At 39.4% G+C, this 26,454-nt stretch overlaps 1 protein-coding gene across 7 annotated transcripts in view; it reads left to right on the forward strand.

The window, feature by feature from the left end:
* COMMD10 (COMM domain containing 10) overlaps window positions 1-26,454 on the forward strand; it is a 238,083-nt gene that overhangs the window by 39,382 nt on the left and 172,247 nt on the right. Inside the window, exon 6 of one of the 7 annotated variants that reach the window (XM_072141000.1) lies at window positions 17,287-17,346. The exons of 4 other annotated variants lie outside the window; for them this stretch is intronic. In XM_072141000.1, the coding sequence (XP_071997101.1) occupies window positions 17,287-17,331 (45 nt within the window). In that variant the 3' untranslated portion in view covers window positions 17,332-17,346. Of the gene's footprint in view, window positions 1-17,286; window positions 17,347-17,514; window positions 17,548-23,246; window positions 23,271-26,454 lie in introns of those variants that run through there. 2 more of the 7 variants (XM_072141025.1, XM_072141015.1) reach the window with 2 other exon arrangements.

Raw genomic sequence — 26,454 nt, forward strand, 5'->3', positions numbered from 1 at the left:
TTTTTGCACCCCCCTCCATAGGGGTATACACACACTGTGCTGCAACTTTTTCTTTTTTCCTGTATATACTGTATGTATATATGTAGGTGTGTGTGTAATCTGGCATAGAAGTCCTGATAAATCTCCCCCTTTATGCATATGGTTATGCCATGCGTAACATGGTAATCCCGCTAACACGCAGAAGAATGATTGTCATTTATACAAAATAACATTACTGTGCTTTTCCAACTTGTCCTGCAAAAAACAAGCCCTCATTTAGCTATATATAGTAAAAAAGTGAATGGAACAAAGTGAAAAACAGCAGGACAATGAATATTACTGGTGTTGTAGACCCCACAGAGATCTCCCTGTCAGGCTAAAGTAATTATTGATTTTGTTTCTTGGTCTTAGACTTAAGTTTTTTGGACTTGTTACACTTCTTATTCCAAAGACATAGAATGTTTGTGCTTTATTATACTTTGTTCCCATTAGTTATATTCACAGGCTATTTATTATTTCCATTGGCTTCTTGGCTCGTTCAGTGTGATACCACAGCCCATAGCTCTGCTGCAGTGTCTGAGGCACGGGTCAGCACCCTGTGGCTTTTTAAAGGCTCCATCACAATATCACAGGTCCAGTTTTCTATTGTATTGAGCATCATCATGCTTTAAATATTCATGCATTATTTAGGAATGTTACAAATGTATTAAAAAAACCCTTCTTTTAGGTTTGGTTCTCTATTTTCAAATATTACATTTTTGTATAAAGGTCAACAGCTAGAAATAGAGATCAAAGAGGGAAATAATTTCTCATAACATTATATTCTTCCCAAATCCACTATTGCAGAATAAATATACAAACTTCAGCTATGCACTGATTTTTTTTTTTTTTTTTTTTTTATCCTCCATTTTTTTTTCTTTTCTAGAATAAGCTTAATAGTAAGATCTGTGGAGTTTATCACTGCTAAAATCCCCACCTTACAAATGTGTCAAGTCCCACTTATGAAAATCAGCGTGACTTGGGGATACGAAGCATAAAATTAAATTTTAAAGTAAAAGTCTGGATATTTCATTGTGAGCAACCAGCTGTGCCTAGAAGTCACAGAATTAAGTATTGATTTCTTGTTGCAACTCATTTAGTCAATTTACAAAGCAATAGTAGATGTATGGTAAGTTTTCAGCATTTTTTAATACTTTAAAACCTTTTAAATTTTATTTAAACCTTTTTGAATTTTATTTACTTTTTGAATTTTTTTTGCTTGTTCATAGTACCATATTTTCCGGACTATAAGGCGCACTTAAAAGCCTTGGATTTCCGTGGAAATCCAAAGTGCGCCTTATAGTCCGGTGCGCCCTATGTATGGCGCAGGGCACATGGCAGCGGACCATACTTACATAGGTCCCCGCTACCGGAGACCTGAGATCTCCAGCGGGAACTGCAGACCACGCGGCATGAACAACTTCTGCCGCGTGGTCTGCAGTTCCCGCTGGAGATCTGCTGTCTCCGGTAGCGGGGACCTATGTAAGTATGGTCCGCTGCCCTCCTCCACCTTCCCCTCACCTTCCCCGCACCTTCCCCGCTCACCTTCCCCGCGTTCCCCGTCGCGTCTCGGCGTCGTGTCCCGTCCCGTCGGGTCTCCGCCACGCCCCCGGACCCCGCGCCTTATAGTCCGATGCGCCTTATATATGTAATTATTACATATATAAGGCGCATCGGACTAATGCGCCTTATAGTCTGGTGCGGCTTATGAGCCGCAAAATACGGTAATAACATAAAATTTTGTGTCGGTTTCAATGTTGAAATATAAATGTAGTGCATGGCAGATTATCTCAAGAAGACTAAGGTTCCGTACAAAGTCCACATATATTATAGATTCTGACAAAATCAACCTCTATTTGAAATCGGACTGTTCACATAGACCCCTAGGGGGAGATTTGTGATACACCGGTGCTCGTGCACCAACATATTTTAAAGCCAAGCCAAGTGAATGCTGAACACCACATGGTTTGTGATCGACAGACTGACCACCGTCATCTGAAACAGAACTTATAGCTAGTTAAATCACTCTTTCAATTGTTGCTGTATCAGTTTTTAGAGGTGCTCTTTTTCTCATTTTTGTAAGAAATAATTGTACTTTCTAGTGGCACCCTTAGGAAATTTTGGGCTCTGTTTTCTGTTACTGGGTTTATTGCCAGAAATAATTGCTTTAATATTTTGATAGAGGTTTTGGGAACAGGTTTATGATTTTAGTGGTCTATATGTGTTCTAGGGAAAAGCAGTGATTTTGAAATGTTTTTTTTTTTTTTTTTAATATATTTTTACCCCCTAGGAATATATTTTGAATATACTGCTCCTGTATCAGAGACAGACCGTAATAGAGACTGCCCAAGCCTCGAACTTGGCCTACCCAGAGATTTGTCCTGCTCACAGGTAATATGTATTTGCAGTACAGCATAACGTTTAGATCAGAACTTGTTTCGTCTTGATCCCAAGCCTTTGAGCAGTTAAAGACTGGGGAGCAAGCAAAATGCGTTCTGGTGTAAACATTATGCAGCACTGCAAATATATATTACAAGACTCAGTGAGTTCCAGGATTCCAGTTGTGGAACTTTTTGGGGTTTGTTTGCTCATTCACAAAAAGTGGAAAGTTATTCGCTTGTAAGAGCCTTGTTGATGAATATGGCGCGGTTTAAGGCGGTCTAGGTTTACACTTTTTAACATAGAGGGATGAAATAGAATTTGCAAATCTACATCTACTGAAGTTTTACCCTAACCGAGAAACACATATTGAACTGTTGGCAAGATGCTAATAACCTCAGATTATCTTAGATATGTTAGAACACTGCGGGGCAGATTTATCAAGCTGTCTAAAAGTCAGAATATTTCTAATTGCCCGTTATAACCAATCACAGCTCCCCTTCAAAATATTCATGAGCACTGGTAAAAACAAAGCTGAGCTGTAATTGGTCAACTACATGGGCAACTTGGAATGTTTTTACTTTTAGACAGATTGATAAATCTGCCCCAGTATGTTTTATGACTGACTTTTTATTTTTAAAGTATATCGTCTTGTTCTCATTTTTATTATTAAACCATAATTTCTTATAGGACGCTTCGCTATCCAGATATTGTACTGTTGGAAATCGCTCTACAGTTTTGTACTAATGTAAATTGTTCAATAAAACCAATATACCGTATATTCCGGCGTATAAGACGACCTGGTGTATAAGACGACCCCCCTACTTTCCTGTTAAAATATAGAGTTTAAGATATATTCGCCGTATAAGACTACCCCTTTTCCAACGCATACAAAACACCGGTAAAAATTAAAAAAAAAAACAGATTTGAATTTAACATGGTCCTTTTTTTAATGTAAATTCTTATGACATACAGGTATATAGCAGGAAAACTGTCGCTCATAAACATAAGGCATACAACAACAACATTACCATTACAGCACAGCCCCCAGTAGTATACAGCACTGCCCCCAGTAGTATACAGCACTGCCCCCAGTAGTATACAGCACTGCCCCCAGTAGTATACAGCACTGCCCCCAGTAGTATACAGCACTGCCCCCAGTAGTATACAGCACAGCCCCCAGTAGTATACAGCACAGCCCCCAGTAGTATACAGCACTGCCCCCAGTAGTATACAGCACTGCCCCCAGTAGTATACAGCACTGCCCCCAGTAGTATACAGCACTGCCCCCAGTAGTATACAGCACTGCCCCCAGTAGTATACAGCACTGCCCCCAGTAGTATACAGCACTGCCCCCAGTAGTATACAGCACTGCTCCCAGTAGTATACAGCACTGCTCCCAGTAGTATACAGCACTGCCCCCAGTAGTATACAGCACTGCCCCCAGTAGTATACAGCACTGCCCCCAGTAATATCCAGCCAGCCCAGCATTAATAGAAAATAATAAACTTATATACTCACCCTCCGGTGGCCCCGACCTGCAGCGCTGCTCCCCCGATGTCCGCGTTGGTCCTCTTCTGGCTTCGGCGCCCGTCTTCTGTCTTCACTAACTTCGTGCCGGGCGCCACCATTGTTCTCCCCTGGACGGCGCCTAGTATGACGCGCCGCTGCTGACGTCATACTAGGCGCCGCCCCGGGGAAAAGCATGGCGGCGCCCAGCAGAAGAAAGAAGACTGCGCGGAAGACGATCCGCGCGGACTTCGGGGCCAACGGAGGGTGAGTATGCACCCCGATGTCTTTTTGAGGCTGCCGGCAGCTTTTTGAGGCTGCCGGCAGCCATCGCTGTGCAAACACCCGCGATCGGTGCTAGCACCGATCGCGGGTGTTACCGGTAAGCCTTTGCTGCAATATGCAGCAAAGACTTACCGGCTATGGAGAGGGCTCAGCCCGTGAGCCCTCTCCATGCACCGGGACCCGCCGTATAAGACGATTACCGGCGTATAAGACGACCCCAGAGAAGACAGAAGATTTTTCTGTCTTCAAAAGTCGTCTTATACGCCGGTATATACGGTAGTTAAAAATGAAAGACAAGAGAATATCAGTAAGGAAAATAGTCTGACGTAAACTAGAACTGGTGATTTCTGGATGGATAGATTGGAGTGTGGTGTGGGGTGGTAATTTGCATAAAGAAATGAGTCACACAGAAGTTCAATAATTGCGTAATAAAATGGCAGATCGCTGTGTGTCTGGCATAAGTGTTTCTATCAGGAATATATTTGTAGTTGACCTTTATGAGGATGAAACAAGCTTTACAACGTGTATGAAGAAGACGGGAGGAAAAATTCTGCCATACGACAAGTTTTCTACTTCAATTTGTCAGCAGCCCTAGTTATCTTATTGGGAAAACACACGAGTGGAGCACTATCATTAGTGTTAAAAATGAGGAATTCTATCCTGTTTTCTGGAAAATGGTTATCGTTCTATGGTTTTATTCATACAGTAAAATGTTTTTATACATTACTGACAGCAAAAGAAAGAAAAAATGCTTCCGTCAAAATGTAGTGTTACTTGATTTCCCTTAAGATTAATGGCCGCCCTTATATAATATATGGCCAGCTCTTGTCAACCAAATTGAGAACCATGTCCAAATAGAAACCCCCTTTTCAACATTGGTAGTCTGTATTCTCTGTCCATGTATTAGGCTATTACAGGACTCCATATCAGCAACGCGCTGCTTAGAGTTATTTATTTAACCGGCTGATGAAGGCCCCAATTTGGTTCTGAAATGTGTAGTGCATTGAAATGATAATTGTCTATAAAAGAAACCCTGAAGCCCACCAATCTTATAATAATCTGCACATCCACTTGGAAGCACATCTGTAAGCCTCACATCATTTTCCTCCTCTTTTCACAGCCTCCTGGAATTATATATAAAGCATATTATTCTATAAAGTCCCAAGTCATGAATCTGGCTTTGCACGGTGTTGCAGTAGTTCAATGTTTACACCAGGTTAATGAAGAGGTATATATAGTCCTGTGAGACTTTTTAGCAGTGAAAGATCTCCTCAATTAGACTTTTTTTTTACACCAAAAAAGCCCAGGGAAAACCCCCACAGTTTCAGTATCACAGTCCTTGAGGTGGCTTTTTTTTCTAGTAGGAATTCTGGCCAGCATTTCGACAGGTTTTAAGAATAGCAAAAGAGGAGACGTCTATTTAGAAAACTGCAGTAATTACTGAGCCAGGAGCAATGTCACACAACCTGGCTCGGTAATACAGGCAGAAGCGGTAAATTACCTTATATACTCGAGTATAAGCCTAGTTTTTCAACACAAAATTTGTGCTCAAAAAACCCTAACTCGGCTTATACTCGAGTCAACTAAAAAAATAAAGTCAAAACTCACCTTTCTGACATCAGCTGTAGGTCCTCTTCTGTCTGAGACAGTCTGAGACAGAAGAGGACCTATGGGGGACGTCGGAAAGATGAGTACAGTGTTATTTTTTCCTACTACAGTTTTTTCCTACTACAGGGGCTGGGCAGGCTGTATGCTACAGGGGTTGGGCAGGCTGTATGCTACAGGGGCTGGCAGACTATATACTGGGAGGCCGTAACCAATGCATTTCCCACACTCGGCTTATACTCAAGTCAATAGGTTTTCCCAGTTTTTTGTGTTGAAATTAGGGGTTTTGGCTTATACTCGGGTTGGCTTATACTCGAGTATATACGGTATTGATATTTGATAAGGCCGAGGCACATCTGCATAGACGTTTGGTAGCTTTTAGTTTGTTACATGTATTTAATATTGCTACTTCAATTAAATCCTCCAAAGCAAGCGGCATGTCCTCTTAAAGAAGTTGTTAAGCAAGACGATTTACAATAGCTCAGCATAAGAATTATAACAAAAAAAAGTTATATAATAGCTGAAGTTCCGTTCAGGGACTGCCCATTTCATGTCTGGTGTATACTTTGTGGTGTCATTACACAGGGGAAATGCTCATTCCTCACTCCTGTTGTTCCATATGACTGTTTGTACTTTGTAATGTAATATTATGTCCTCTATGATTTGTAAAGAGCTGCGGTATTTGATGGTGCAATATAAATTTAGATTGTTATTATTATAGTTATTAAGCATGTGATTATGCACTGTAAGACACGTTTCTGCTGTGATCAGTGATCGGTAATTCTGCCCTTTTCTATGTTTTGAGACGAATCAGAGAGTAGAGACCACTTGGGGATCGATGATGTGAGTATTGCTTTTTTATGTTGTCACCACTGGGAATGGGTAAAAATATTTTTTCAATCAACTGGACCACATTGACATTAGCACATGAAGGTTAAAGTGCTGGTGTTTGGTACATTAGTGGAATGGGTTTTCTGACCCCAAAAAACACTTAGTAGTAACTTGTTAAATAAATAACTCTCCAGAGTCCCATTTAGCTAGTAGTCAAAATTTTAAAAGTTGTTTTCCAACAACTTTTAGCTCTTCAGGTCCCCCGGGCTAATGGTGTCATCACACCAGAGGTGATATTGTCCAATTCATTGTGCATGTGATTGGCCTATCCTTGAAGTGCAGAATTAGTTTGATTTCAGACAAGGCCAAAACTCCTAGAGACACTGGAACCCAGAAAAACTCTGAAATGACGTTTTTATGTGTTTTTATTCCTTTTTTCAATAACAAAAATGACCCCTTGAGGGTTTTTATAATGTTGGAAATCCTCTTTAAGTGCTTTGACTAAAGATTTTAGGCTTGGACACTTTAGGGCGCTTCTGGTGACTCATTTCCTATAGAAAACAATTCAATGTAGTAATCCTTAGGATATAGGCCATAACTTTGGTTAGCTTTACATCCATGGACAGATTTACAGGAGACGACATGCTATTAAAAAAAAAAATTATGAAAAACCCTCATTGCTATGAGACTTTATTCACATGTTCTCTTGGGTTTTTGGTAGTTGGACCCCTACAGATCAAGGAGAGATGACATGTTATAATCCATATGTCATCATCACCATTTGTTGGAAAGAATCTGGAGTCCTGTCTTGTGCTCTTAATAGATCGGCAGTATAGATTGGGCTTTTCCTGCATCTTGGATGTTACAATATGTGGGACACTGAGTTCATTACAGAAGCTGAACTGGATGACTTAATAATATTTTCTTGCACACTGTTGCTTTGTCTTGTCTCATTTTCTGCTTTACTCTATTATGATTTGTAGCAAAAGAAAACAAACCAAACCATCCAATGTAATGCAATGTGCGAATTGTTGACCTCTAGTTCTCCTATCTGCAGAAAGCCTAATTAGCCTGCTCCCTGAAAACTTGTCTAGTGCCTCCAACTACGTCCCCAATGTCTTCCTTATGTGGGATGTTTTAGAGTGCACACAAATAATTGGAGAAACGGACACAAACACAAGAAATGATACAAACCCTGGAGCAACACAGAGAGAGATGGTTCTGTAAGAAGTTACAGCTGTCAGGAGAACCGTTCCAGCATGGAGATGCATCGTCTCTGTGTAAAGAGAATATGTTGAGTGGGGACGCTGCTTGTAAAGCAATGGGGGAAATCCAGGACAGCGAGTGTGGACGCTAGCCTGGATAAATCATAAATGTGTCGGGAGACGAGAAGTGATATTCCAGTGCAAGGACAAATGAGGAGATTTGTTGTAGCTAGCCGAATTAACCATGGCTTGTACTGGTTGGAAATGTCTCCTCATCTCCTATCTGTTAAAGTATTTCATCCAAAGGATCCCATCCTGCATAGACATAATCACAAGTGGAAATGCAGAGATGATTTGTGTTATGTATGTCTTGGTTGCCTTACATGAGAAGCCCTGTATTTCATAGCTTGAGGACAAACCGTTGCCGAAGAAAGAGAGGCCAATTCTTTGTTTGTTGTTGCAATAGCACAGCGAGTTCCCTTAAATTCTCTTTATGTGACATTTATTGTGAGAATGTATCAAAACAAGGCTTTTTAAGCCAACTCCCGTACACTTAGAATTGCTGGATTCACAAATTAGTCAGCAATAGAGACAGGCAGGCGAGGCTTATTCAGTCGTACAGCTCCGATGGCTCTCACACTGCGATGGGAGCTTTTTGTCCATCACTTGGCCTTGCTGTTTTATAAGACCTTTTATAGGGCACTAAAATGGGTACAGTTCTACCAGGATATGATGATTTTCAGCACAGCCAGTACAAGGACAGTATATTCCTTTCCTTTAATAAGAAAATTGTAAAATTGATTTCTGGTTGAGGCAGCGCAGGGTCAGTTTGACTTTTTAAAATAGTAGAACGGTAAAAAGTGTTGTGCTGTGCCGGCCAACTACGGAAGTGTTAAAAAGGGATTGCTTTATTGGTTGCCAGCTAATGAAAGGTATGAAGACTGCAGAATTGTAAAGTTATATCTAATACTTTCAGCCTGGATATTTTTTTTGCCTTGGGACTTTGGTATCGACAGCCATTTTGTTTAATTAGACTAACATAATTTATAGGATCTCGACACAAATTAGATCGGGAGCATTGATTGACTTACTAAACCAAAGATACAGCAACGCTTGACTAGCATCAATATATAGTTTACTTAATCTCGTAATGATGTAGGAAAGCAGAATGTATTTTGTAGAGTAACTTAGAATTGTGTAGGGAAACTCTTGATGGTCTCTTTTCATTTCCCATTGCTCCTACTCTACAGCACTGTAAAGAGATATCACTTGTGTATATCCTTTTCCCTGATCCCTTTTTTCTCTTAGGCAATAAGTCATTGATAGAGTGGTTTGACAGTTGCTTATTCCTCGCGTAGCATGCGGCTGGGTGCAGTAGGGAAGGAGGTTGAGTGCTCCGTACATTTCTGCTCTCCATAGGAAGATGGGCAGCCACAACATGACTCTGTCCAAAGATAGGACATGTCCTATCTTTTAGGTTGCAAGCATCCGGTTCGCTCTTGATATGAAGTTGCGAGTTATATATTGCCCATTGAAGTAAATGTGGCTGTGTTCTATCCACATTAGAATGGGTAGCACTTGACAATATTAAACCGTCCGTGTGCAAGGGGCCTAAAGGAAGTACTACAACACAGAATTAGTTGTATAAAGCTATGTTATTGGTACAATCAATTCGGACTGTTATGCCCAGCAAAACGCACAATGTTATCAATGCAATAGTTATAACACAGTTCTTTATTGACTTTATCTGAGGCAATCTTACTCAATGTTTGATGATAGACTATATATATCTTCCAGATACGACTTCACTGACATGACTACCAACTAAACCCTGGTGGCAGATCATGGAATATTAACTTCTCTTCCCAGCATGCATTTGGCTGAACATAACACTGATCTGCGATCTCCGATCGCGGGTGTTAACCCCTGACGACGCGACCGCGGCGTGCAAGGGGCATTTGATCAGAATCGGACCCCCCCCGCGGCGCTTACCGGGGGGGTCCGCTGCTCCGATCGCAGCCCCGGGACTGCCGGTGCCCGGGGCTGCGCGATCCTCTCCTGTGTGCCGGGTCCGTGCCTTCTGGCAGGACCCGGCTGTAACACACTGAGCATTTGTATTACACTGTGTAATGTGAAGAAGAGCTTGAACAAGTGATCAGTGGATCACTTGTTCAAGCTAACCTGTCAAAGTAAATAAAAAATGTTAAAAACATTACATAAAATCATTTTTTAATAAAAATAATTAATTAAATAAAGTTAGAGTCCCCTAAACACAAATATTCCCTATACACATGCAATAAAGTGAAAAAAAAACACAAAATCGCCAAAAAACCCCACATATTTGGTATCGCCGCGTCCGTAACAATCTGTACAATAACTCAGGAACATTATTGGACCCGCTCGGTGAACGCCGTAAAAACAAAACCTGAGAAACACGCCAAAAAAGTATATTTTTCATAAAATCTCTACACAAAAATGTTCTAAAAAGTGATCAAAAAAAGTTATGTGCGCCAAAATGGTACCCCTGAAAAGAACAACTCAACACGTAAGAAATAAGCCCTAAACTAGCTCTGTCAACCGAAAAATATTAAAGTTACGTCTCCGAAAAGATGGCGATGCAAAAACAAATGAGATTTCCTCTATATTAGTTTTTATCCAGTCGAATTGTAAAAATAAATGAAAAACTATATAAATGAGGTATCACCGTAATCGTAGTGACCTATAGAATAAAGATAATATAGTATTTTTAGTGAACGATGTACGACCTCCAAAAAATACGAAAAGAAAGTAAACAAAAATTGACAATTTTCTTTTCCTCCATACATTCAAGAGTTAATAAAATCTCATCAATAAGCTAATGACCCACTAAAATGAAGTATTTGTAAAGTGCATCTCATGTCGCAAAAAATAAGCCCTTGTATGTCCAAAAAAAAATAAAGATTGTATAGCCAATAAAAAGTGACAATGCATAATCTGCTCTGAATGGCGCAGCTCCCTTCGATGCCCTGGCGTGTGCCCATACAGCAGGTTACCACCACATATGGGGTATTGTTATACGCGGGAGGGATTGGGTATCAAATTTTGTGGAGCGTTTTGGTATTTTATCCACTGAGAATTTGTACATTTTTTGAAAAACACATTCATTTAGCCAAAAAAATTTTACTTTCAAAATTGCATCCGATTTTGTTTTAACCCCTGTAAAACAATTAAAGGGTTAACAAACTTCATAAAAGTTGTTTCACGTAGTTTCTATAATGGGGTAATTTATGGGGTTTACTTTATTTAGGCCTCTCAAAGTGATTTGAAACCTGAGCAGGTCCCTCAATAGCAGGATTTTGCGTTTTTTATGAAAATGTGAAAAATCGCACCTAACGTTCAAAGGCCTATAACATCCTACAAAAATAAGAGTATGCAAAAAAACCATGTCCACATAAAGTAGACATTCAGTGAATGTTAGTTATTATGTTTTTTTGCGGTTATGACTATGTGTGGAAAAAGTAGAACATTTTGAAGTTCGAAAATCAAGAATTTTTCCAAATTTTCACCAAATATCTGATTTTCTTATAAATGAATGCAAAACATACCACCAAAATTTTTCAACTAACATGAAGTACAAAGTGTCACGAGAAAACAGTTTTAAAATCACTTAGATATGTTAAAGCGTTTCAAAGTTATAACCATTTTATAGTGACACAGGGCAGATTTGAAAAAATGGGCCGTGTCAGGAAGGATGAAAGGTGGCTTCAGTGTTAAGGGGTTAAAGTAGCTAACTTCAATCTGGCAGCTTAAATTCAAAATGGTTAACACTAAATTACTGACAGGATTGCAAAAGTCAATGTAGTAAGTTGTAGAGTATAGCGGATGATATCTGATGGTCATCCTATTGTTAAAACTGCATTTGTAAATAAAATTTAGATCCTCTTACATGGGCTAAATATTAGCCTTTTTTGGTGAACTATTGTTCCCTCTATTGGTCTTTGTATAGGTACAAGTATTTGTGCCATAAAAATGGCGGAGAGATGGGATCTTGATTTAAGGAAGAGTAAGAACTACATATTCTCCGTCTAGCCCCCACCATACATAAGAAACATAAAATTGATTGAAACTTAAGATAATTGAATAAACTAATGCTGGATGAGGATAACGGAAACAAATTAGGGTTATTGTACTTGTTGGAGTTTAGAAGAGCAGTGTGTAATAGCAGGAATTGAGAGACCTTGACACTGGGGACGCCGTGCCTGGCATACATTCTTCTCATAAACATAATGAAGTTAAGGTTGTTAATGTGAGAGAGGGTTAGTGGGACAATAAATCAAGCGTCCAAGTCAAGTCTATAATTAATTTATTTTAATGAGTTAAAGATGGTAGCATGCCTATTAAGATCCTGGATGGCTCCGGTAGTTTTCAATTTTAGAAGATCATTAATGGCTGGGCTTGATTTTCCATAGACACATAAAGTGCCTGTGTGTTTACAGTTCATCTTATATAACCCAGAAGAAATCCCATTAAGGATATCACATGTCTATCAGACTTCATGTAAAACATTGTTATAAGCCAGAGTTACGAATCCCCCTATAGCTGACGTCCCTATTGTGACCGACTGCCTTATGGTGACCCACCAGACACATGGCTACAGATGGAAGTCCAGAAATCGTATAACTCACAAAACAGACAGATGTGCAGAAGGTGCATACTTTTTAAAAAGTCATCTGAATTGTTACACAGTGAGGGCATGAAAGTAGTAAGGCCATTTCAGAAAACCATAGTTAGTCCGTGAATCACGAATCCGTGAAACAGTTATTCGTGGAGCGTCACCAATCGTCTGAAACTGCTCTATGCTTGTGATGGTAAAAATCCAAAAAAATTTTTCATTATCAGCGCACATAGGAATATGGGGTAACTTCCATCAAGAGAGTAGGTACTGCTTCCCTCAGGGTGCTTCTGAGAGCAATATTGTAATATTTTACATTCAGCTTCAGATCGAAGAGGGAATCAGGAATTTGGGGACATTGATTGTCTATAAATTTGATATTGGGTAGATATTTGGTGGATAAACCTGTTCAATTGATATTTGAACTTGTGGCTTTGACCTGGAGGTAGTAGATGCAGGAAATCTTCAGAAACATTTTCTTGCCTTTATGTGGACTTCCTAACTATATAAAAGTTTAAAACCCCACCCAAATCTCTGAAACAAAATTTCTTATTTCTAATGATCAATGCAAATGAAAAGGAATCTTGACATCCAGTCCATGGTATCTGGACCATAGGAAACCTGAAACCCCTACAGAGTCCCTAATCAGGGACGTAACTTGAGAGGGTGCACAAGGTGCGGTCGCAACCGGACCCAGAGCCTTAGGGAGCCCATAAGGTGTCACTTTTCCGTATAAGAAGACTAGTACTATAAACCATACAATACAGTCGGGGGCCTGGCAAAGACTTTGCATTGGGGCCCATCAGCTTCAAGTTACGCCATTGTCCCTAATGGCAAGATCCGTAAATGAGAAGTAGTTTCTTCCTGTCCTGAACCAACACTCCCTGACACTGTATAGGGAATGATCTGTCAATCAAGGTAAGCCAAATCGGAAGAAGCCTTCCTGAGCACTCTTCTCCCTGTTCCTGGACTCCTCTCATATTTCTTTCAGCTCTCTGTCTTCATGCAGCCTGTTGAGATTGCACGCTGTCTGATGACAGGTTCCCTTTAAGTCTGATTTGGAGTAAAGTTAATTCAATATTAGCTGTCAAAGGTAGCACTTTTCAGACTGGATGCATATTCACAGTGCTTGGTCCCTGCAGGTTAGCAGCCTCTAGGTGTTTGTGAAATCATTCCCTTTCTTTCACAGCAGCCAAGAATCTTAATATTGTGACATTTAAACCAGTTACTAAGTGTCTAACTTCTAATATCCCTAGAAAGTTACAGCAAATACTTGGAAAGTTGTGACTGGCTTTTACTTTTCCTTATTGCAGCTATATCTAAGTGACACCCCGTGCATGCAATTTATGGCAAAAGTGAGTGGCCATGTACGCATCCAGGCTACGGGAACACCGAAAATAGCTGTGGAAAAAAAAACTCTTCTACCTAACTCTTCAACCTGTGCCCATGTTTCACACACGACTCTTTATGGACTCCTTTATGGCTTAATGCTTTCCATTTATAGTTTTTTTTCAAAGTCCCCCCCCCCAATGGTGTCTGATTTCTCATACAGTATGTTTATGGTGCCACAAGGAAGCGCAGTATGTTTAGCAGAAAACAAGCCCCCATACAGCCTTATTAATTAATACGTTATGGCCTTTGAAAGGTGAAGACTAAAATTAGAGATGCAAAAACAGAATAGTTTTCAGAGTTTTTCTAGTCTGAAAATATTGATATTCTATCTGTACAATAGATGACCTGATTACTGCAGATTTACTGCACTACACAGAGAACAGAGCTGTCTGTTTTTTGTTTTATTCTCCATAATAGCTGAGAGGAAGCTGTTTGGTGTAAGACCTCCACCCATCTGATTTTTTTTTCCCCAGGCTAGTTATTGATGACTTGATCTGTAGGATTGATGAAGTTAAATCTTTAAATCAAAGACATCCATAATAGATGAAATTTGGATACTCTGATGAACACTGCCCCTATGATATTTAATCCGATTTAATTATTCCTCCCGTGATGTCCGTGCCGGTGCAGGGAACATGTAATGTTGATGTCGGTCTTTCCCTCGTCACATCACACACAGATCATTTACTTATACATTTTATATGTTTCTCCTTTGTCCGTTGTCTGTAGGGCCTGGCTATAGAAGATGTCTCTAATCAGACTATGGGGGCCTTTTCTGCCTTGAAAGCTCTAGTACATATTCCCTTGGGCCCCGCTACCAGCAGAAAAGTGTTTTGTTTAGTATTTTTTTCTCCTGTCTGTATCTGTGCAGTTCAATAAATGTCGTGGATCATCTTCTTCTGGTACAGTGCATGGGAGGATGAAAGATTAAGGCCGCTGTGTTTCATCTGCTCACCACTGGAGTCAAATGTGTCTCCTACACACTGTGACATCGTGTCCTTCCTGTCAGTGGGATTTGTTTAGAAAAGTGTTGAATGTAAAAGATTTCTAGCATCTGCTGAACTTTTGTTAATTAACCCTTTTGGCTGACCAGTTGATTATATCACCTCGTTATGATCTAGATGAGCACAGAAGAATATAAGAAGAACTTGTAGGTAGTAACAGTCAAAGGAAATTTGTTAGTAGGACTTGACTTGTGTGCGCAGGTAGATAGACACCTTCCAGATCATGTTTCCTTCATGGCCCAGTGTGGTGGCATCATAGGTGAGATGTAAAATAGGTGTAATTACAGAGACAGAGGGTTGAGCACTTAAAAACTCTCTTCTACAGAAATAATAATCTTTATTTATATAGCGCCTTTAAATTCTGTAGCACTTTACAGATTCTGGAGAACATGTACAAATAAAATAAGATATTACAGATTAATGACAGTCCTATGAAAAAATAGGAACGAGGGCCGTACTCACAAGAGCTTAAAGTCTGTGCCCCTTTAGTTGGTATTAACAGTCATGTGTGCAGGCACATCATAACCAGCTCTCCAGAAATCTTGTAGATGAAGTCATTTCCAGCAGAGGGGGGGATGTCCAAAGACAAGGAGAGCTTGACTTCGGTGCTGCATTCTCCACCTCTGGGACTTTATACTTCAAATTTACATCTCACTTCAATGTAGAATCTCTGGATGATGCCACCTAACTAAATCATAAAAGAAACATGATCTGGAAGGTGATAATCTGTTTCACAACATTCAGGTTCTATTTTATTTAGTCAACTTCTGCTGACGAGTCTCCTTTAATCCTCCACAGGACCATAAAGGGGTTTTTTTCCCATGAAAGAAAATTCTCAAATCTCAATCCCCTTGTGTTTTTTACACAATAAATTAACATCAGTTTTATTACTGTTTTAGCTCCTATAAATCAGTGATAGATTCCAGGGTGTCGGCGGGGCCTCTAAGTGGACACATTATGATGTATCTAGTTCTATGAGCTGGAAATGTGGTTTGATTATCAGGGTACAGGTTTATATACACTTTCATTTACCTTCTGAATATTGCACTAGTATCTGACACAAAGAGACAAGATGAGACAAATGAAAGGATGAGATCCATTTGATGCGTATTATACACTGTCAGCTCTGCTACATATCTCTTCTCACACTATGAGATCTGATGTGCCTCCTTCCCCCTCCCCGGATAAAGAACTTATCTGCCTGTAGCTTGCAGCTTCTCTCTACTCACAATGTCAGGTGTTTGCCAGCAGGAAATAAGTGTCTGTGAACTCCTTGGACTGCAGGGGGGCGGGGCTAGAGGCAGAGAGAGAGAGAGAGAGAGAAATCTCAGCTCATGCACTGTCAGACAGAAAAGCAAAAGGCAGTCCCCTACCCCATGTCAGAAGATACAGGGTCGGAAACCAGGGGCAACAGAAATTGTGTACAGCAGGACGGATAGAGACAGGTTGGAATTATATCTGTGAAATGCTGTATTTTTGTTTTTAACAATGAATTAGATAATGTGTTATTTTGTTGTCCTGAGTAAATATAAAAAAACTTGTCTTCGTGGGAATATCCCTTTAAATTTAAATAAAATAAATGTAATTTTTTTGATTATTGAAAACTAAAATATTTTTGTGTAAAACCCAAATATTTAAATATTGAGAATTTCCCTTGCTGAAGCAAGCACAACCCAGCAACAATTTCTGTAGTTCGATTGTCAGCTTTGCTGTATAGGCTGTGAGTCCCCTCACCATCATCAGAATGTGCCAGCTAATGAGAGCTCAGTTTTACTGTACACGCTGTCTGGTAGCTTACCTGAAAATCTGTTTATTGTTGTTAAAAGCAATGAAAGAAAATATTTTTAGTGGAGGGTTTTGGAGCAGTTAAATTCATAGGAAACAATCGCATCTGGAATCTTGAAAATATAGAGCATAAACATCCCCACGGACGGCCGTCTGAATGAGCCCTAACACTGTTTGATTGGTCAGAACTGCTGATGGATGACTCCGGATACAGGCAGTCCCTGGGTTACGTACAAGATAGGTTCTGTAGGTTTGTTCTTAAGTTGGATTTGTATGTAGGTTGGAACTGTATATTTTATAATTGTAGTTCCAGACAAAAATTTTTTGGTCTCTGTGACAATTGGATTTTATAAATGTTGGGTTGTCATAAAAACCAGGATTAACAATAAAGCTTCATTACAGACACCTGTGATAACTGTTATATCTGATTATTGTAGCCTAAGGCTAAAGTACAGTAATTACCAATATCCAGAGGTCCGTTTGTAAGTAGGGGCCGCCTGTAAGTCGGGTGTTCTTAAGGGACCGCCTGTATACACTTTGATTATCTGCCATTTTTTAAATTTCATCAAATTAATACTACAAAAACAAATGCTAATAATTTATTTGTTGCTTTACACGTAAGGTTAATCACTACACACAGGATTTGCGGTCTCCGATAAAGGAATAAAGAGCAGAGTCCTCCAGTGTTCCGGTAGAAGGAGAAGAGGAATGACTCATTTCACTGTAGTGTCAGTAATGGTAATGAAAAGATCATTACAGGCGTTTAGATTTGCTTTTAGCATAGTCCTGCAGGTAAATATGTGCTTATTTGTCTTCAAGTTCAGATTGGTTTGTGATTTTTGTTTTAAAGAGTGAAGTTGATCACTGAAAAGGTTATTTCGACGTGCCTGTACAATAGGCCGCCTCTTTGGATGTGAGGAGTTTTTTCGGTATACAAGAAGCAGAGGCTGAAAAAATGATATGAAAGTAGAGTTAACCCCCTGCCGACTTTGCTTTTTAGACACATTGCTCACTACAGGAGAAAGAGCAGAAACAGTGCAGAATAAGCTGCTTCATCTAATAAATTGTATTGCAAAGTTCAATTTTGTCACATTCACTATTCATTTGAAATAAATGAAAAAAATAATGATTTGTAAATGTTTAAGCTGTATATGTGTATATACTGTCCTCTGGTGTGTTCCACTTTTCCATTCAGGCTCATTCTGTTTGCTGCATCGGGAGCCTCTCTAGTTTACAGAGGAAAGGAAAAGTTTTCCATTGTGTCTAAAACAAATTTTTCTATAGAACTTTCCTTTCCACTATTGCATCTTGGCCTTATACTTTTGGACTTTTCTATGTAAATACTATCTAAATATTAGTTTATCGCTGCTGATTGGCTGATGGTGTCAACACTTCTGTATTTTGTATGTTTTTAAAAATAAAATGAATGAGTGCCGCTGCGCTAAGTTTGTTCTGGCTGGAGGAATATGCATCTAGAGACTTAATGTTTGATCCTGTTTAGAATAAGTGGAGAAAAGCTCATTCGCATCTTGCAGATTTATTTAGGACGTGCAAATTGAATGGCTATCTTTAAAAAGTGTTGATGTTTCTTGTCTTTTATGTTTGGCGTCCTGGATGTGAACATACTATAGTCAACGGTGTGAAATAGCTTCGAAATTGGCTTTCCACAAACCTTGTGACAATGTCAAGTAGTTGTCAATTCCACCAACGACTTCAGTTGCTTATTTTGTATAAGAAAAGGATGTAATGATTTCTTATAAAGCCACATTGGTTAAAAGTTATCAATAGCCGTGCTCTTGTTATATGTGCTTGTTAACCCTTTATGTATTTTACAGAAATTCAAGCAAAATAAAGTTTTGATTTGGAATTCACTAATATTTATCATTAGTGACTGTATGCAAATGAGCCAGAGGGGCTCCTCTGGAGTCTTGAGCCCCTCAGGCTTCATTGCATCCTGTCCTTCAGCCTGGTGGTAGATGCCCTTTAAAAAAGTTGACAGAGACTTTGGCAAATAAGGTCGCCATGTAGGAGGGGGGGGGACTTATAGCCATTGACGCTCTACTATATTTCCCCATTAACTCACAACCATTAGTAACGTTGTCTTCTCTCCACTTTATATCTTTGCTCTATGGAGCCAGAGCTTACACATTTTAGTGCTATATGCAGGTAGCCAATTTTACTCTACAATAAATATTGGCAGATGCCAAAAGAAAGTTTTTCAAGCTTGCTTGATGGTTCCCCCACTGCTTTACATCAGATCAATAAAATATGCTGCTGTGCCATTAAGCGTGAAGCCAATTCTTGCGTTTTGTTTTTTCTCCCCTTCTTACACATTTACAAGTGTGCTTACTGCTTAACTGAGCTACTTACTGCATGAAATGGACTATGTGGTTATTAGTTAATTGGCCGCATTCGCTAATCACAGTCATTTTTACTTTGCATTGACTCTAGTTTTCATTTGTTATTGTGCTTGTTCTGTAAACAGTATAACCGGCTTAAGGACCGCTGCAGTATGTTAGCAAGTGTGTACAGGTTACAGGGTACAGTCATCTGTTTACATGCTTGTACAGTAGTTTAATTTGGTGACTCATTGATGATCGCTCAGAATTGAGGGTGATCATGACGGGGTGGGGTCAGATGTATTATTAGAATAAGTCGATAAAATATTACGGCATTTCAACAATTTCTCACGTCTGCTCAACTGGTTTAGCGTGTGGTCCATATACTCTGTTTGTCTAGCATAATTGGATGATACATATGTTTATCAAAAATATTATGACAGTCTAGCTACACCCAACCTCCTAGAGCAGCAGGGCTATAACCTTTCACATTAGTCAGTCATTGTTACAGCTGCAGTAGATTAGGATTCTTTTCAAAGAGATATCTCATGCTGAGTATACATGGAAGACACAATAACAATGCTATTTGCATTTTTTGGAGTTTTGTGCTTATAGGCTAACCCACAGTGAACATGAAATAGCTCACGTAGGAGACCCTCTGATTTGTTTATTGAAAACAAAAGGATAGTTCAATGTGGGAAGCAAAAGGACCAGACACCAAGTACAAAATGCTGAATGACAAAACTCCGTCTTCATCCAATTTGGACAAAGCTGATGCTGGAAGTCAGCAATATAGGGCAGCTAAGTGGGACTTTTGGTCCCCTATTCTGCAGATCATGGAGGGTCCCAGCAGTGGACCCAACTGTAGTCAGACATTTATCCTCTGACTATAGGCAGTACCAGGGTTACATACAAGATAGGTTCTGTATGTTTGTTCTTAAGTTGAATTTGTACGCAAACCCTGTCTGTAACCCCAGACAAGTGTTTTTTGGTCTCTGTAAATTGGCTTTTAAAAATGTTGGGTTGTCATAAGAACCAGGATTAACACTAAAGCTTCATTACATTTTAGTACAGTAAATGACCAAAATCCAGAGGTCCGTTTGTACCTAGTAGCCGTATGTAAGTCGGGTGTTCTTAAGTAAGGGACCGCCTGTACAACCATGTACATGAGTGCATGTTGCTTCCCTAAAATATGTTAAAGGAAACCTACCATTTCAAATGGTAGGTTTAAGCTGTAAACACCGAGCACCAGCTCAGGGTGAGCTGGTGCCGGTGCTTAGTTTCGTTAGTGTTAAAACCGCGGTATCGCGGTTTTAACACTTTTTAAACTTTATAGCAGAAGCCGCTTCGGCGCTGCGCGCAACTGTGCGCGCGCAACGCCTGCGGCATTTCCTATGTAGGCGCGCGCACGATCGTGCGCACGCAGCGCCGAAGCAGTTTATGCTATAAAGTTTAAAAACTAAGCACCGGCACCAGCTCACCCTGAGCTGGTGCTCGGTGTTTACAGCTTAAACCTACCATTTGAAATGGTAGGTTTCCTTTAAGTTTCCACCTAAAGATAAAAAAAATTCTTGACGTATATTTAAGAAATATCAAGCATTACAGCCTTGCCAGTCCTGATGGAAGCCATGAGTGGCTACTTTTCAATCTATATATGGCAAATACGCTTTTAAGGACCTCACCCACAATCATAAATCTATAACTTTTAAAGAGCTCTGTGATGGCTTGTTTTCTGCGTAACAAATTGCACTACATAGTGATGGTATTTATTATTCCATGCCATGTACTGGGAAGCGGGAAAAAAATTAAAAATGCAGTGAAATTGGTGAAAAAAATAATGATAACAAATATGTATAGGTTTTATAATGTTTTCATACATTTACAAAAAAATTAAAACTTGTGTAGGAATTTTTTTTGCCATCTTCTGGCGCTAATAACTTTTTTATACTTTGGTTTACAGAGCTGTGGTATCTTTTGTGCGACTTTTGATGGATTTTCAATGCTACCATTTTTAGGACTGCATGACCTTTTGATCCCTTTTTTTTTTTTTTCAAAATGGCAAGTCTTTGGGCGCTATTTTCCATTAAGGTGTTAAATGCAGTGAAAAACTGGTATATTATACTACAGTATATAATATACTATTATTATATAATAATAATATTTTTTTTTACGGTTTATTAATATGTATATCAGTTCTAGGGGGTGATTTGAATTTTTAGGTTTTTTTTTTATAATCATTTTTTTTTTAAGTGTTACTTCTACTATTTTTCAGACTCCCTAGGATAGCTACGGTACGGCAGGCAACGGCAGTGTGAATGTAGCCTTAGCCCAATTCTTTTATGCCTAATATCTGATACCCATGTAGAGTAACTACATCCCCTGCAATCTATATAACCCACAGATTCCAAACCTATACCTAATGAGTATGGCAACCTTAAAAATAACGAATTGTTTTGTAATTATTATTTCTTGTGTTAGGAATAAAAATGAATTACCTATATTTACAAGGGCTTTCAGTACTATATAATATATTTATCATCAATAATTCAATAAAATGTGTGAACAAGAGGCCAGAAGGGAAAAAAGAAAAAGTAGTTTGATATTCCTTTGATCTTTTTTGCATTGCCAATTTTAAAATGTATGCTAGTTTTACATCCATCTCTGCGGAATACTATTTGGGTCGTTTGAGAAAAACACTCAGTATGAATAATTTAAATGTATGCAAATATGCATTGTCTTAAATTTCATTTTGAGTGCTTAGTAAGCTTGAGTCATAAACATTTATCTCCCCAGACCTTTAGAGTTTTTTTGTTCATTTACTTTTTAAATATTTTACACAGATAGAACCTGCCCTCATTTATTACAAATAATACTATTTACTCATCGATGGCTTCTGGCTACTTTTACATTTCTTGATGAAATTGAAGATTAATTGTCATTCCTTATGTTCTCTTCTTGTAATCTTTATATAATGTATGATAAACATACAAACAAAGAGGCAGTCATTTCTTGAATAAAGAGAATACATATAGGGGGAGATTTATCATCAAGTTTGAGGTAAAACTTCTAGTTGCCCATGGAAACCAATCAGAGCTCAGCTTTAATTTTATAAACAGCTGTGGGAAAATGAAAGCTGATTGGTTGCCATGGGAAAATAGAACAGTTCTGCTCTAAGAGAGTTATGGTAAATCTCCCCCATAGTGTCAAAATACTTTTGGTCCTGGGAGCACATGGCTCTAATTGGTCAACCTTTCTTATTGACAGCATGAACTTCAGCCTAACTACCGCTCACAACACAACCAGCACCACAAATTTAGCAAGCGTTGTCATAAATTGTATACCCAGGTTTATCTTTTATGGAAAGAAAGGGAAAACATGTGGATCATTTCATGGTGGAATCAACAAATAGATGATATGTTTGTACCTACCTTGTCGCATTGTCTATCATCGTTGTATTGTGAAAGCTTCAAAGTTGTTACCCAATCAATATGGCAAACATACAGTTAAATTGAAATGGACTTCATTGGACCATGAGCTTCGTTCTTATATTTCACTTCAGCTGAATAGTGATATTAGTTACCACCTGTGGGCCCTGGGTCTAGGGGCTCTCACAGACCACAGTATGGGGGCACATTTACTTGCCCGCCTTGATCCGGACTGTCCAATGATGATGCACTGTGCCGCGATCCATGTAGATCCTGTGCCCGATATCCTGCATGTGTCGCTACCCGCTCAGGTCCACCGGAGTTCACCTTCTTCCTCCCGGGGGAATGTAAGTGCATGGCTTGCGACACAATTTTAAAGTTAAATCCTGCGGTTTGTCGGAATCTGTTGCAGCGTCCGACGGCCTGCCCCCCGATTTGTGTCGCATGAAAGCCAGCACAATTGTGCCAAAATCCGATCACGTGTGACACAATGCCCTTCTTAATCCCTTTCCCGGTGCTGTGATCCCCGAAAAGTCGGAACCCTTAGTAAATAAGCCCCATGGAGTCATGTGCCCTGCAGTGTGGTTGGTCTTTGATGAAGGACATTGGCCGCTCCTTGATTCACAGACTGACCATTGCGGTGTTAAACAATCCTAACAGAAGGATCCAAAGAACACTTTGAATTCCCCTTTCCATGTTTGGATCCGATTCATTAATATATTTTACAGGTATGCCATACAATTTTTGGAATTCTTTTTCTTTTATTATTTGTCCTATATTCAATCTAAAATCTTTAAATATTTTATACTTGCCCACAGATAATTTAATTTCTTGTCAGATTGTGGAGAAGAAAAATTCTTGCCGAGGATCTCATCGGTTTACCTATTGGAGTGGAGCACTCAGGAGAAGGGCCATGGAATGGCTTCCATTTTTCTCTATTGTAAAATGAAAGTACTTTACTTTGCAATATAATAAAACAAGACTTGATATATTACAGTAACAGGATTGTATTACCTCCAGACAAGGAATAAATTGATTGCCTTGACACATGTGGATGCAGCATTGCTGAGTTATACCCGTGATATTTCAGAGATTTATTTGTCTTTAGTAGCGGGAGATATATGCTTCACCCCTCTATGTTGTTTTCTATTATTCTAAATCAGAGCTTAATGTTGTCAGTCCCGCCCCGAAAATATATGCAATCCAGATCACCTCCAGCATCCGGGAGGCAAAGTATTATTCTTCCCACTGTCTGAGTATATTGATTGTCTTACACTTACACCTATTCCTGAGACGCTTTACTAACAAGCACAAGACATTTGATGTGGAGGAACCTTCGCCACAAATATAAGTGAGGCTTTAGGCACGCAGTGTGGAATATTAAAGCACAGACAAGTATATTTATAGTGAAATCCTGGGACTCAAAGGACAGAATTTCCACCAACTTCATTGTAATGCAGCGACTCTCCAGGGCTCTTCTAAGAATCATGTTAGAGAAGTCAAAAGATTAATAAAAATGAGTTGACCCCGAGATGACCGCAATAAATATTTTCCAGGAAAAATGGCTGCATATATTTAGACTTGGTAAACACACATATACTCGGGTATGAATATTTCATTTTTGGAGTTTTGCTGAGAACACAGCAGAGCCGGATGTTTTTTGTGACAAGTTAAGCCTGCTAAATAATAATTTGCTTCTAAATGCGGCTCCTTGAGTTTAATGATGAAACACCTGCAAATACCAAATAGGAAGATGCTTAACACAACAAAACTTATTGAACGGATGTTGGTCCGATCAGATGGACTGCACCATTGCACGGGTGGAAGTCCTTGCATCATACAGAAATATGTAATGAATATAAAATAACTGTTTTACTGGCGCTGCAGTTAGGCTTGTTTCTTCCATCTTGTGTAATGTTTGCAGTCTGTGGGATTGGCCCAACAAATGGGTCCATTTCCAGGGGCCTTTTTTGGATTTCAACAATTGTGTAATGCTAAAGACACATTCACTTACCCGGTCCAAGGAGTTCACAGAAAGTGCATTGTCTGACATAATGCTCTCATTCACTAAGGTCCTGCACCCGATATCCTGTGTCGCTTCCCTGCTCAGGTCCGACAGAATTCACTTTCTCCATCCTGGCGTATGTAAGTACATTGTCTTGCGACACAATTTGAAAGTTTAATCCCGCGCTTAGTCCGAATCGGTTGGATCGTCCGACGGCATGACCCCCAATTCCGTTCCGCCACATGAAAGTCAGCGCAGCTTCTCCAAAAACCGATCATGTGTGACACAACGCCAGTGCAAACCTCTGTTAAATACCGGTGAAAGCCGCGCAATTCCCGAAAACGTTGCAAAGTCCGACGAAACTGTGATCCACGATTCTTAGTAAATGAGCCCCGCTGTGTGTAACCATAATATAACAGAGAGATAATTTCATAGATTTTAGGTAAGGGTTAATCTTCCACCTCCAAAATTACTCTAAAATTCGAAGTCTTCTCTCCGGGCTTGCTTTTTCTCTATTTGTAACACTATGGGCATGTGGTGTCATGATCAGATCTGTCCACTAGCAATAACTGGGACCCAATATTATATCCTGAATAAGTGGCAAATATTATACACATTTACACATTATATACATGTATAAAACTCTTCTTGTTGCCCACGGAAGCAAACAAAAGAGCTTCGCTTTCATTTTATAAACGACTGTGGGACTATTACTGACAAGTGGTGTGAAGCCACGCGTGTGCAGTGAGGTGGTGCAGACGTGACTTCTCTCCACTTCAGACTATGCATTACAGAGCTGATGTGAGTGCCACGGGAAATACTAGAAAAACTCAGAGTCATCGAATCATAGAATCAACGTCTCACACAATTCCTTCTCCCCCCCTCCCTTCCACGCCATTTACAGTCCTTAGTAAATTCCATGGTACTCTCCTCACCTCTGTTATGCACAATTACAAGTGAAGAGGAATCCCGCCCCCACTACCTCACTGCTCATACAAAGCTGCGACCCAATTTTCAGCGAAAGATGTGGGTAACTCATTGCAAAGTCAGAGGCAAGGAGAGCACCGCTCGTACGCAATCATTACATTGAAAACTTAGTGGCTTGATCAGAAGGAAAGGGGGCATCGATTATATGCCTCAATGACTGGGATGCAGGAGGGAACCATCTACAAGACTCAGGGGTCTGTGTTGGCAAGGCAACAAGAAGTTTTTAAAATCTCTAAATCTTTATTCAAATATCAACTGCAGCATCAATGTGAATATTGGGACCATTTAAAAGGTGAAAAACTGATGACCGATCCCCTTTAATGGTATTCTTATATTTTGGCAGTAATGGTTAATACGTCAATGCATTATATATTTATATAGGATGATGGGAATTTTGTAGTGTATTGAAGGTTTCCTATTTTGTAAGACCTGATCTCCGCTCTATTTTGTTATATAAAAAAATGGGCCACTGGAAAGTTGACATTTGGAAAAGGAGGCAAAACCTGGCAACACAATTCCATGTGTTCTTAATTAATTTCTCCGGGTTATTTCTTGAAATACGATACAGATTTTTGTCTCAATTGCATTACCTTTACCTTGATACATATGAGCCCTAAGGCCATATTATCTAAATTCCAAAGCTGCTGATAAATCCAGACCAATCCACCTTAAAGAGTATAGAGATAATACCTGGATATATGGCTAGCCGCTTCTGCAGGCTACACTGTATTCTTCACTAATTACAAAAAGCCGCTTCTCATGTAACACAATTCTGTGGTTAACCATGGCATTTACTTGATACTTACTGGGCAAATACATAATAATACATTGTTTCTCTAATTACTGAATTATTTACACATGAACTGAATTTTTAGAAGTACAAACATACGCCATCATCTTAAAGGGACGCCCATTAGGAGGAAAATATGCACAGATGTGCCCATAAATGTGTACATCTGATTGAAATAAAGGTGGAAATTATAGTTAAAGTTGAGCAATTAAGGGATAATGGTCCCATTCTAGGAGTCTGGCTT

This window comes from Engystomops pustulosus, chromosome 1, assembly GCF_040894005.1.
Source record: "Engystomops pustulosus chromosome 1, aEngPut4.maternal, whole genome shotgun sequence".
Classification (NCBI taxonomy): Eukaryota; Metazoa; Chordata; class Amphibia; order Anura; family Leptodactylidae; genus Engystomops; species Engystomops pustulosus.